Raw genomic sequence first — 12522 nt, forward strand, 5'->3', positions numbered from 1 at the left:
CAAAAACAGACTGACAAGATGGAGGCCTGGACATTAATCAAACCATTCTGTGGAACAACCTCTTCCTCCTGATAATAAATAAATTCCACTCTTCTCATTGGGCAGCTGGTCTAATTTGCCCCCCCCCCCCGCCACACACACATACACACACACACACACACAGTCAATTTCCATTCCTCTCGCTCTCTCGCTCTCCCTCTCCACTCTTCTCATTTTAAGGGTCCTCATCTGCTTTCTGCCACAATTCCCCACTGCCCACTGGTGGGCAGATGTTAGGCAATGAGAGCTGAGCAGAGGCCCAGGCTGCAGAGGCCCAGTAGGCCGAGTTGCCAAGGAAACCGGCCCAGGACCCCTGCTGTCAGCACGCTGCCTGTCTCGCTCGGTCATTGATTACCTCCATCTCCCCCAATGTCGACATACGGTGCACATTGTTATCCCACCTCTCTCACCCCCTTCCCATGTGACCCCCCCCCCACTAACACACACATACGCTCATGCATGCACACACACACATACGCACAAATGAAGATGTTCTCTGTTCAGCAAACATACGTTTAGCGTGCAAGCAGAGTAGGCAGCCCACAGAAGTGAAAAAAAGCACACACTTATTAAATGTTCACAGAGGAAATGTAAACCGCTTGTATAATTTACCCATCACAGCGACTGGGGACTGGCTCCCCATATAAACGACTAAATGACAAACATTCCTCTTGACTCCTTTTACTGGCTGCGGCCCACAACAGACTCGATCTTCCAATAAACCCTCTTATTTTGATTTCTCGTGCCAGACATGCTTCCTTAACTACTGAAATGTCACTGCCGCTGGCCCGGGGAAGGTGGTGGGGGTGGGGGGGGGGGGGGCGGCAGACATGGAGAGTCCACCCCCGGTCGAACGTTTGCCCAGGTTATTGCTGGGTGGTGTGTGAGGACGGGGCCGCCGGGTTCGAGAGCAGAGACGTGCAACGTGCTCGGCTGGAGCTGGGGTGATCTCGCCGGGCTCGCCTGTTCTGCTTCTGCCTTTTGCGTTGACAGAAAGGGGAAGATGAATGAAGAATTAATGTTGTGGCGCGGGCCGGCGGGTGGTGACGCTCTAGGGTGCCCACGTCGGAACGTGTCTTTTCCGACACATGCCATGGGGGATCATTATAAATAATATATTAAGTCTCGACGGGGGCTGTTTAATCTCAATTTCCCTCCCTGCCAGCTTTAAAACAAGCCAGCAAAGGGCCTGCTGAGAGTGAGTGTGTCTGGGACCAGCAGGGACAGAAGGGGGGCCACGCAGCTACTGGGGCCCGACTTTAAATGTGTTTTCAAAATGTAAGTTAGCAGCCCCATGTGGGAGATGTGCAATGCAGCACTGAAGTGGGGAATAGTTTTACGTTTTAAAAGATGGTCCTGAAAGAAAAATAAAGAGCAAGGCTGCCGTATCCTTGCAAATTCGATGTTTCAATTGGTGTACAAACTTAATCTGGTATGGAAACAGTTTTACAGTTAGTTTGTAAACAGTGAATGTACATTGCAGTGAACACGCGCCAGATTTGCATTCATTCCCCGTTTCCCCAGTGCTGTTGCATAAAAGTTTGTTGTGTAAAACTGTGTGAACTTTGCCCTTCTGGGTGCCCTGGAGCGGAGCGAGACATCATGTGACTGGAGCAAACAGACAGCGTGTGTCTGTACTCTCGTCAGGCACGTCTGCACCATGACCCTCATGCTCCCTTGCAGAATCGCAGCACAGCGATGACATTTGCGACCCACAGACTCTCCTGCTGCGCACCTCACCACAACACCAAATCCAGCAGTACAGTTTGCACTTCAGCACAGGAGGCTATTGTAAGGTGGGCCGAGGTGAAACATCGGCAATCCTCACGATAAACTGATAATCGCAGAAGGAGCCATAGTGGAAGGCCAAGCAAGAGGTCTTTTACTGCACTTTTACTACACTGTTACTTTAGCTTGCTGAATAAACATAAAAGCAGTTCCCTTACTCACGCAGTAATCTATACATTCGTTAAACGATGAATGACACAAATACAATATAAACTCATCAATCCAAATATTGTATTTTATATATGAGGAATGTAATTAAGAATGATATACGTATTACAAGACGTTTGGAAATATAGACATGGCCTTCAGTTTTTAAAAACTAATGAAATATTTTCCCAAATTTCTCATGTGCATAAAATCTTTTTCCTTGTTTTTTTTTAGAATTTCATAGAAACACACGTTAACTTAATCAACCCTCCGCTGTCCTGAAGCATAAACCAAAGCACACATTCGCACATGCTTTCCTGTTCAAGGTCAATGGGGTGGCAAAAAAATCTTGCCTCTGTTCTTTAATTTGAAAACTAGCTTGTGAAAATATTCCAGCTGACATCTGTAAAAGATCACAGCCCAGGGAGTCATCGGCATTCTGGGTCCAGTTCATTCCAGCATCTGGCTTTGCACCTTCAGAAGGTCAGGTCGTTTGCTTTAGAACCCAAAGAGAAGCCGCATATGGCTCTGCACCTTCAGAAGGTCAGGTCGTTTGCTTTAGAACCCAAAGAGAACCCGCATATGGCTCTGCACCTTCAGAAGGTCAGGTCGTTCGCTTTAGAACCCAAAGAGAACCCGCATGTGGCTCTGCACCTTCAGAAGGTCAGGTCGTTTGCTTTAGAACCCAAAGAGAACCCGCATATGGCTCTGCACCTTCAGAAGGTCAGGTCGTTTGCTTTTGAACCCAAAGAGAACCCGCATGTGGCTCTGCACCTTCAGAAGGTCAGGTCATTCGCTTTAGAACCCAAAGAGAACCCGCATGTGGCTCTGCACCTTCAGAAGGTCAGGTCATTCGCTTTAGAACCCAAAGAGAACCCGCATATGGCTCTGTGGACTTCGTCCCTGTTCCTATGTCCTCTGGTGGTGAGATACTACTAATCATTCTGTTTCACTGCACTCCTACGCCACTCCTATCTAGTATGTAATCCAGTTCCTGACAACATACTTTCTGACTGACCTACACCAAGTCACACAGATAATGGATGAGCATTATGTTATGTAAGACAGGCGGCAAACGTCGCTCTTACCTCAAAGTCCAAGGATCTCTCTCCTGGCCTCTCAATGTCTGTTTATCATCTCTGTGATATTAATTACAAATTGAACACTAGTATGCATTTTTCTGCCTGCTGCGGCATATTGTGGGTGCAGCTGTGGGGGTCAAGCATTAAAACCACAACTTTATAAATTAAAACATGCGCAGAACCTGAAAGACACTTAGATCAGCGTTTCCCAATCCGGTCCTCGGGGGACCTGCAGCCGGTCCGTGTTTTTGCTCCCTCTCAGTTCCTGCCAGACGGTCCACATTCTTTCTTTTTCCCAGCTCCCTACTAGGAGCTGTGAAGGAAGAAAAACATGAACTGCCTGGCAGGGGAGGACCAACTGCTTTGGGGGCCCTAGGCTGAGATGGGTAGGGGAGCATCAATAATATGCTAATCAATGTTAAATTAACCAATCACGGTGGGGGGGAGTGCTGTTGGGGATATCGCCCTGGTGGACTGATCGGCCAAATTTGAAATATGTTTTTGTATTTTTCTACAAAATACTTATACAAATGGATTGGAATGGACATTTTATCTTATCACTACAACAAAAAAAAGGCCAGAACAGCAAGGGGGGGGCCTACAGTGTGGGGTCCTCTGACCCCTCCCTTCCCCATATTCCACCTGTCCAGGAGTCCAGATTGAAACACACTGACTTCACTTATATTTACTTGATCATATAAAGCACTGGGAATACGGACACATTATTCTTCTAAGAAACACAAAGTAAGAGGCAGGGCTTAAGAAAATCAAAATGTAATTTAATCAAGAGGATTTTGTTAAAAAAAACGAACAAATGAAAGACAGGTTTAGTTCAACGAGTCATACAAGTACAACATCAGATCAGAACCCATGATCACATCATAAGTTGTCACTGCACACACAACTCAGAAGCACGAATCATCATCTTAAGACAGAACTTTTAAGTTCGATTCACCAGCTAATCTTCGTAAGAGAACACTGCTTATCTACTGCTGACAAAAAACAAGCCACAGGACCAGGCGAGACTGAAGCTTGTGTTTAAATGAAACCCATGAATGACCCCCAAAGCATCTGCTCGGGTGTCAAACAGAAATACAGGATTTCACTCAAACTATGAAGAATGTGGACTGAGGAAAGGCAGGAAGTGGTATCATTTTCCTTTCATGCCAATATAAACGTAACACTGCTATTTCCACCTCTCGACAGGGCAAAAATGAGGCTCGTCATCTATCACACAAAGGTTTCATTTTATAATTGCTTCAAATTTGTGGAGATGTACGTCCCCATCGCCAGGCACGTAGCCACGCACTTAAATTATGGGTTTGGCCCCACCCCCAAAATTTTTTTTGCAACCTATGAGACATGTAGCCAGGTAGCAATATTATGAGAGTTTGAATCCCTCTCAAATTTTGCTTCTCTCCCCCAGGCAGAGAACTCTGCCAATGGAGACCACCACCCCAGTTGGCAACATCTACCTATCAGTAGGGATGCTGGACCCCCCCCCCCCCAGAATTTATTTCTAGCTATGGACCTGTCCAGCACCTGCTTCGCCCGCCCCAAGCCGGGATGGGATGGGGTCTGCCGGGCCCCCGCGGGTCACCACATCTACGTGTACGCTCTCTCGGCCTCCCTGGGCTCCGCGTGAGCCTCCGTCTTCACGGACAGCTGGGGTTTCCTCCGCAGTCGCTTGGCCTCATTCTGAAGCTTCTGCCGAATGTAGCCCTTGATCTCTGCGTCCGTCTTCCCCGGAAAGAAGTACTGCACCGTTCCTGGGGAGAAGTTTGCACAGGAGCGTCAGGGTCGCTGCGGTTTGCCTCGTCCTCTCACACTGTCGGGTCGTGGTTTCACGTCGCTGGCATCGGAGCAGAGAGCAGCTTCAGCGCTCAACAGACCTGCTGGCTTCATAACTTGGATACAGGTGCTGGATTCTCAAAGCCCTTTCATACTTATACTCACATTTGCCAAATTAACTTTCCAGGTGTAGTAAATCTTAACGTTTATAAAACATTTATGCTGATTAAAGGTCATCTGTGAGCCGGCTCTCATTGGCACGTTGGTCACATGACTCTCAGGACCCTAAACTTAAACAGAAAGTAGTAGTGTTCACTACTGGTAAGAGCACAATAAGAACTGTATTACTTAAGAAAGCAGAAGTGTTGAAGCTTAAATATGAAGTCATAAGGGCATGTCAATCATCAGAGATGATCAGGGCTCTGAGAGGAGGAGCCAGAGCAAACTGCATACTCAGGATGGCCTGGACCTCGTCAGCGGGCAGAGCGGGCTTGGGCTGCCCCCGCTTGTTGTACACGATGCCCGAGATGGAGTGAGACGCCAGGCACTCCCTCTCGTACAGCCCCCGCAGCAGGTCGTTGGTCAGCTTCTGGGCCGTGGTTCCGGTGTTACAGCGCTCCAGCAACTGGGGGGTAATGAACTGCGGACACGAGCAGACGGGGAGTCGCGGGGGCCCTTAAGCACAGAAAGCGGCCGAGCAAAGCGGGCGAGCAAACGGCAGAACCGATTTTTACAGACATCGCCCAAACACTGGCGATATTTCAACTGTCAAGGATAAACTTGTTCACTGACACCGTTTACAGCTGAACGTACAGCAGAACCAAAAAGAAAATCTGTTTAACCTGTTTTTTTTTCAGATGGTTGACACAATAAATGTAAATATAAATGAACAACTTTTGCTGCATCCATACATCCCTCCAGTTAGTCACAAAGTATCATTAACATGATTTAAAATTAACATTTAATTTATACCCTGTGGCTGAAGGTCACGGATACAACTCCAGAATCCTTGAAGGGGCACGAACCTCGGAATGAAGCCCGTTCCTCTGAGAATCTTCGTTTGGCTCCGGCTTGTGGTCCAGCGACGAGGCATCTTGTTTCACCCACTGCCCATTTAGTAACGCTGGCATCAGGGCATCTCCCTCCACGGCCACGGCAGGCATGCTGGGAGTTTTGGCGTCGCCGCCTGACCACACCTGGGTTCTCTCGATTAGCGCCTCGAGGTTTCTCGCCAGCTTCCCACATGCTGCGATTGGCCCACAAGCATCCTTGACATATGTTTGACTTTCGTGTCAATTTACAGCGGCGCTCATGTGTTGTCACGTCATCTGGCAGCTCATGTTAGTGTGCAGTGCAATGCAAATAATCCCAAGTTGCCAAATTAAGACTCTGTGACCCTAAAATCAGATTTGCTATTTTACTTTTAAACATCAGTTCTTAACTTTGCTCACACAGAGAAAACTATTTTCATGAAGCAAAAACAGGAATGGAGCTCAGACTGTATGTGAGGGTGTGATTTGAAAATCTTATAACTATATAATTCAGATTCATGGCCTAGAGGGACTCCCTTGGACCCATAGAATTGACATCATTGCATCTGTAATAACAGCTCTATCATCACCAGCAAATATGGAAAATAGAGAATAAGATATATGCAGGAGTCCTGGAGTTCCATCATTATGGGATGGCAGCTGACCTGTAAGGCACCGAATTTGCTCTTTTAAGCTCTCCATCTCCCTTTGCATGCACAGCACCATCGCAACGAGTTCCGCCTTTGAACAGGACTGTAGGTAGTCTGACTCCTGAAATGAGGGAGAATGTCAGAGTCCTTTCTGAAGAAAAGCTTGGAAAGCCAAAAAGACACAGGCTCTCTCTCTCTGTCTCTCTCTCACACACACACACACACACACACACACACACACACACACACACACACACACACACACACACTCACGCATCACCTTACCTCTGGAGTGGAGTTGCTGTCTGTGATGTGATCCACGGTGGGGCTGTCAAACTCAAACGCCTGCAGGGGTACCAGAGACAAACATACCAGAATTTCATTGTTTCAGTTTTCATCTACGGAGACAGCTGAGATTCACGTCCAGCTGCCTCTCACAGGCACTGACACTTCAGCAGCTAAAGTTTCAGTAACTGAAATGTCAGCATACTGCTAACAACGGCGCTTCACTGTAGTTACAGACCAGTGAGCTAATTAAATACAGCAATGATGGTCTAATTCCCATAAACCTACTGCTTATTGCCTTCATTATTAAAGTGATTCTGCACAATTGCAGCAAACACATGGGTTTAAACAATAAATTCTAAATGAGCAACGTTTTGAGCAAATACACTGTGCTTGTGAGCTCTTCTTGTAAGCAAAAAATTAGCGTGTCATTTTTCAATGAGCCGCAGAGAGCTGGTCAAGTTAATATCAATTTCTGCCCATGAATAAAGTGTCGTCGTTGAATTACTCCTGAAAATAGCTAGTCTGCACTCAATCACATTCAAGTTCTGCTGCTAGAATTCTTAAAGTTTCCAAGTGGCCAAAATTTTCAACGAACAACTGTTGCTTCAAAGCAGCAGCATCTGAAAGCCTACCTGAAAAATGTGTAGGAAATCTACAGAACTTCTCCACACTCAAATCCCACTCACCCTTCTGATAGTATCGTGGTACTATGCAAACTTCACTGTAATGCAAGCACTGCAGCCGACTGGCTGCCTATATAGAACTGTATGAAAACATCTGCAAAAATGTGTCACTGCAAATGTAGCACTTGCAAATGACTTGGCTGAAATGTGTAGTGAGACAATTCACTGGAAATTTATCAGGTGACCTGTTTTTCAAAAAGTTCAGCCTCTGGGGGTGAAGTTTTATCCATAAAGAATATAGATTTGAGAATGTTTTGTTAATTAGCGCTCAAAGGGACATTCTGCACACCACTGCATGCTGAAATGTGATTTCGTGTGACGTGTATCATCACTAAACGTTCCAGGATTCCAGGCTAAAGAAAAGTATGGGTGTTTTTTTAACTATTTTTTAAACTATTTTAAAGCTATTCATATCTTAAAGTAAGGCAGCTGGATCTCCAGAAGGCCCCAGACGCTGACAAATACGTCTTATTGTGCACATTTCATGCACTTTATCACAGGAAAATAGTAAATGACATATTTAAAAAATACAGGCACAAACACAAAAGTACAAAACTTCTACAAGAGAAGTTTAAAACTTCACATTAGAAGCAATCTGGAAAAGTTTGTGTAGTCTGTGGTCTCCCACTATAAGCCAGAATGAGCCTTCATATTCAGAGGCGTCGGTAGCAGCTTTTGGGTACAGACGGTACTCTGCCATGCAGAAAAGATGCCTCGCCTTTCTTCTGATGTTTACCACGCTTTGCCCTATTGTTCTGCCCAGCTTTACCATGCATAAATGGAGTCAACCTTCGCTGCCCTGGTTTACACTGCTTTACCTCCCCCCTCATCTCCAGCAGTGGGATGACATTGGAGGCTCTGCGTCGCCTTTTGACGCATATTTGTTACAACAATTTCCAAGAAATAATTAAGGGTCAATCGTATCCCAGTTTTAGACACGCTTAAAACAATGATGCACTGCGGACATAAACATACAATTATCTAACCAGACGTGGTCTCTCCCTCATATACGGGGAAAAAACCGTTGCCTCAAAAATACAATAATAAGCCCAAACCCTCATTTTCAACTTCTGGAGGCCGGCAGCAGATGATGAATTTTCCTCTGCTTTCTCTTTGGCAGGGTACATTTGTTTTCTTCTTTTCTGCAACGCGTGCTGTAAGACAGTTGGTCGGTGTAATTATAATTTATTTGCGCGACAAACAGCCGTTTTCACAGAATTAACAAAAAAGGAAACATTATTACATACACACAAAACTTTGCTGTGCAATGTCCTTACGTCGATCGCGTGCCGTTTGGGGTCTCCCTCCTCTTCCTCTTCGTCTTCGTCATTTTCGCGGTCGAGGACTCGTTTAGCTTTTGTTTTCCTTCTCATTTCTCGCCCATTATTTTATTTGCGCGCAGAAAGACCGGCTGCTCCCCCAGCATATTGCACGGTTTAAGCGCCCCAAAGCAAAGTCTGCCAGCCTTCTCCGTTTCTCCCCCGGCGCTTTTAGGGATATCCCCCAATATGTTTCAAAAGAAGAGGAGAAAACTACACCGCTCTCGGTTGTCCTACTTAGGGATACTTCCACGCTCCTTGCGAAGACAGATCTTCAGCGGTCCCCCCATAGCAAGAAATTACAGAGAAGGGATTTTGTACAAAATGCACCGTAGCGTAACGTGGCACAGACTTGTGCGCAACGCTGTTTAAGGGAGGGGAGAAACCTAAGGCCATAGGAAAGATGGGTTCATTGTTTTTTTTTTTAATCGATACTCATTTTTTAGTTTTAATATTTAAAATAAAAACAACATTTGGTGTGTGATTATGTATGCGCTCTTTGTATTCACGGCGTGTCTGTGTTTTGAGAAAATCAGATTCGTCACCCGTTTGGAAGCGCAGAAAGGCAGCAGACAAAGGCGAGGATCTGAGACGGGACTGGGGGGGGTTCTGAAAGGCAAATCGGATCAGAGCCGGGCAGCCAGACGGCGGAAAATGGGGGAAATTTATTCTCTAATGTAACTTTACTTGGACACTTAAAGGATTTTTAAAAAATGTCTTTATCATGTTATTTCCAAATTATGTTAAACACATATAAAACAAATTAAATGGAAAGGAGGGAAATAAGGGTGTTTTCCGGTGATTTTTATTAAATCAATCAATCTATCTATCTATTGTCTGTGTGTCTGTGAGTCAGATTAAGTAGGTTCCCGGCCTTGAATAGATCATCTTAAATAGCTGTTCCCCTGCATCATGCATAATAATAAAACCAATTATATATTTAAGATTTGAATAAATAACAGTCAGAGGCAAACAGGCTAGGTTTTAGTTTCCAGTCTTAGTGAAAACAGGCAAACAAAAAAGACAGTTTGCAGCTGCCTAATAATGTCAGCACTTGCAAGGCTGTGATTACATTGTTCTGATAGACAGGTAGGTGTGATTGAGACAAAAAGCCAATAAAATGATCAAACTTGGGTTAAACAGCTGATGGTTTTAAAAGTCACAAAATGGGGGTCGGACAAAGCCAGTGACTTGCCCAACTCAGGTGTTAATGGCCATTGGATGTATTTTTATCCAAAACCAATAAAACTCAGACATTTTTTTTATATCCACTAACTTATCAAAGGACCCATAGTGGCTGTCAGAGTAATTCTATAATTGTACATAATTTGCGTATTGTAAATATATCTCTAGTATTTCCACTTTTACATGTAAATTCCAGTCGTCAGTCTGCGATTTCTACTCCAGGGCACTGTGAATTGAAATCCAAGACTTTCATCTGTGTGCTGTTACTTTTCAAGTGAAAATCAAACCACGGCCTACAGGAACAGCGCATTGATTCATTTGAGCGAAGCAACATTGTTTTCATGTTTGAGACTGATAGATAAATAGGCCCATAAAGAAAGAGGTTGGACCTTGGCATGGAGTGGGATTTAATTGACCAGAAGGGATATTAGAGGTGAACTTTGACCCTGTATCCTCTAGGGAGGATTGTAAATTATTGCTCTGCAGAGGAGCAGGCCAGATCAGAGGGTGACTGCTTAGGCCAGGCTGCACAGGATAGGTTGTCACTGAAGACCCCACCCACTCCTTCAGCCTGCTCCATACATATGTCTACTTATACGCCATCATATTCTGAGGATGGACAGCTTCTGGAGCAGGGGTGAATTCCCTGTGGATTCTCAGAAGAACAGCATCAGAAATTGGCAAAGCCCACTCAGCGTAATGCGGCGCATGGATCCTGTTTTTGTATTCGCATTTTAAATCTGGTTTTGTCGTAAGCAGGAGCGTCCAGGGTGGCACATGGTCCGTTAATCTGCGGCTGTCACGCATGTTCCTGAACTGCTACTTAGTTTATCTGATGAATCGAAAATAAAGCTAGTTTTATGTGTCTTGAGTATGTTCGGATGTGTATAAGAGGGTAGTGAGTTATGGTGAAATTGCGAGAAGCCCATTAATCATTGCAATACTGGCTTATAAAGCTGATGTATCGTGAGAACAAATGTGTGGTACTTCAGCTAGGATAAGTTTAGTTTTTGCCACATTGACAGGATCAGATGAAACATAAGTTTAAGAATGACATTTTATGTTTTATTAAACAGGCAACATTCTAATGTAGAATTGAATAGAAACAGTATCCTTATATTAAAGGATATGTATTAATCTATGTATTTATGTACATCTAAATGATGCAAATATAGTGCCACGCACAGGATGCAATGCACAGGATGCATACACAAGACCTCAGTAAAAAATCAAGCAAATAAAATTTGATCTTAGTTCTTTTAGGAAAGTTCTTTATGTCAAATTTATTTAGATATTTACTTCATATCTCTATAGTAATGAAATAAAATTTAGTTATATATTTGGCACTATAAAAATTGATTGTTTTTATAGTGCCAGAATTATTTTTTTCTGGAAATTTTAGATACAGTACTTTTTGGATAAATCTCAACACTCAGTAAAATTAACTGAAGCCAACTTAAATCTGAGAGATGGACATGTGTTCTTAATTGCTGTTTATTATTAACCAGTCACAGTTTATAATGTTTGCAAAACATTATGTACGTAGGTTGGTTTGGAAGTAATGAAGTAATGTCCAATCATTGTGTGCAAAACTCTGTTTATTATGCGGACTCATGTGTGACTATGTCCATCTACAAAGAGAATGATTTTGTGTGTGTGTGTGTGTTTGTGTGTGTGTGGGGAGTGGATGGTGAATGAGCAGCAGAAAGACAAACCATTCACATGTGAGTTTATGAGTTTCTACGCATGCGTGCAAATCATTAACTACATACTGCACATCAAATAGAGTCACAATGCAGAGTGACAGATTGAAGGCTTGCGTTTGGAGTCGGCTCAAACGTCTGCCATTCTAATCAACCCCCTGCATTTCTAATGCTCTGCAGTTTTCTTGTTCCTCATGAATATGCAACACAAATTGTAAAATATGAAACGCACAAAACCAGATTTAATATGCATGTGACAAGCAAGATCCAATTTCGATGCTGGACTGATGAACAAAGCTGGTCTATTTTTACGTGCTTTCATCTAAAATGATTTGCACAGCTTACAACTCCATAATGTTATCCATTTATGTAGACAGATATTTACTGAAGCAATTCAGATTAAGTGACTTGTTCAATCCTTTTCCCTACAATACTAATTGAAACAACACACACACACACACACACACACACACACTCAGTGTGAGGTACATGCATAAGAGATGAATGGAATGGCATGTTATGTTGCTTTCCACATATTTATTTAATCTAATTTACTTTAACCCTAAGGCATTGTTTGACAGATGCAAAGTAAGGCTGGTGACAGTTGCCAAATTCTCTCAAATGTAACATCGGTTTGTCAAAAATAAAAACAGGAAAATCAGTGGTGCCAACATGTCAGCGGCCCACAGACTTAATCCCCCAGCCCAGGCCAAGTATAAAAAACAGGCAAGTTATGCACAAGCCTGCAAACTTCACGGAGTGATCAAACTGTGGTATGTTGCTTTGCAAATATACTCAGGACACCTGTAGTTCAAA

The 12522-nt window shown here is 43.9% G+C and overlaps 1 protein-coding gene across 2 annotated transcripts; it reads right to left on the reverse strand.

Annotated features, from left to right (window-relative positions):
- Positions 1 to 3814: 3814 nt before the first annotated feature.
- On the reverse strand, positions 3815 to 9335 carry si:ch211-194k22.8 (uncharacterized). 2 transcript variants are annotated; one of them, XM_049014201.1, is made up of 7 exons: positions 8747 to 9335; positions 8555 to 8653; positions 6814 to 6873; positions 6544 to 6649; positions 5873 to 6093; positions 5301 to 5487; positions 3815 to 4825 (listed from the first exon to the last, which is right to left on the reverse strand). In XM_049014201.1, the coding sequence occupies exons 1-7, from the start codon at positions 8870 to 8872 to the stop codon at positions 4662 to 4664; spliced, it is 963 nt and encodes a 320-aa protein (XP_048870158.1). In that variant the 5' UTR covers positions 8873 to 9335; the 3' UTR covers positions 3815 to 4661. The 2 variants fall into 2 exon arrangements, with proteins under 2 accessions (XP_048870158.1, XP_048870159.1); XM_049014202.1 differs by having other exon boundaries at positions 8777 to 9331.
- Between the last annotated feature and the right edge of the window lie 3187 nt (positions 9336 to 12522).

The sequence above is a fragment of the Brienomyrus brachyistius genome, chromosome 5, assembly GCF_023856365.1.
Source record: "Brienomyrus brachyistius isolate T26 chromosome 5, BBRACH_0.4, whole genome shotgun sequence".
NCBI lineage: Eukaryota > Metazoa > Chordata > Actinopteri > Osteoglossiformes > Mormyridae > Brienomyrus > Brienomyrus brachyistius.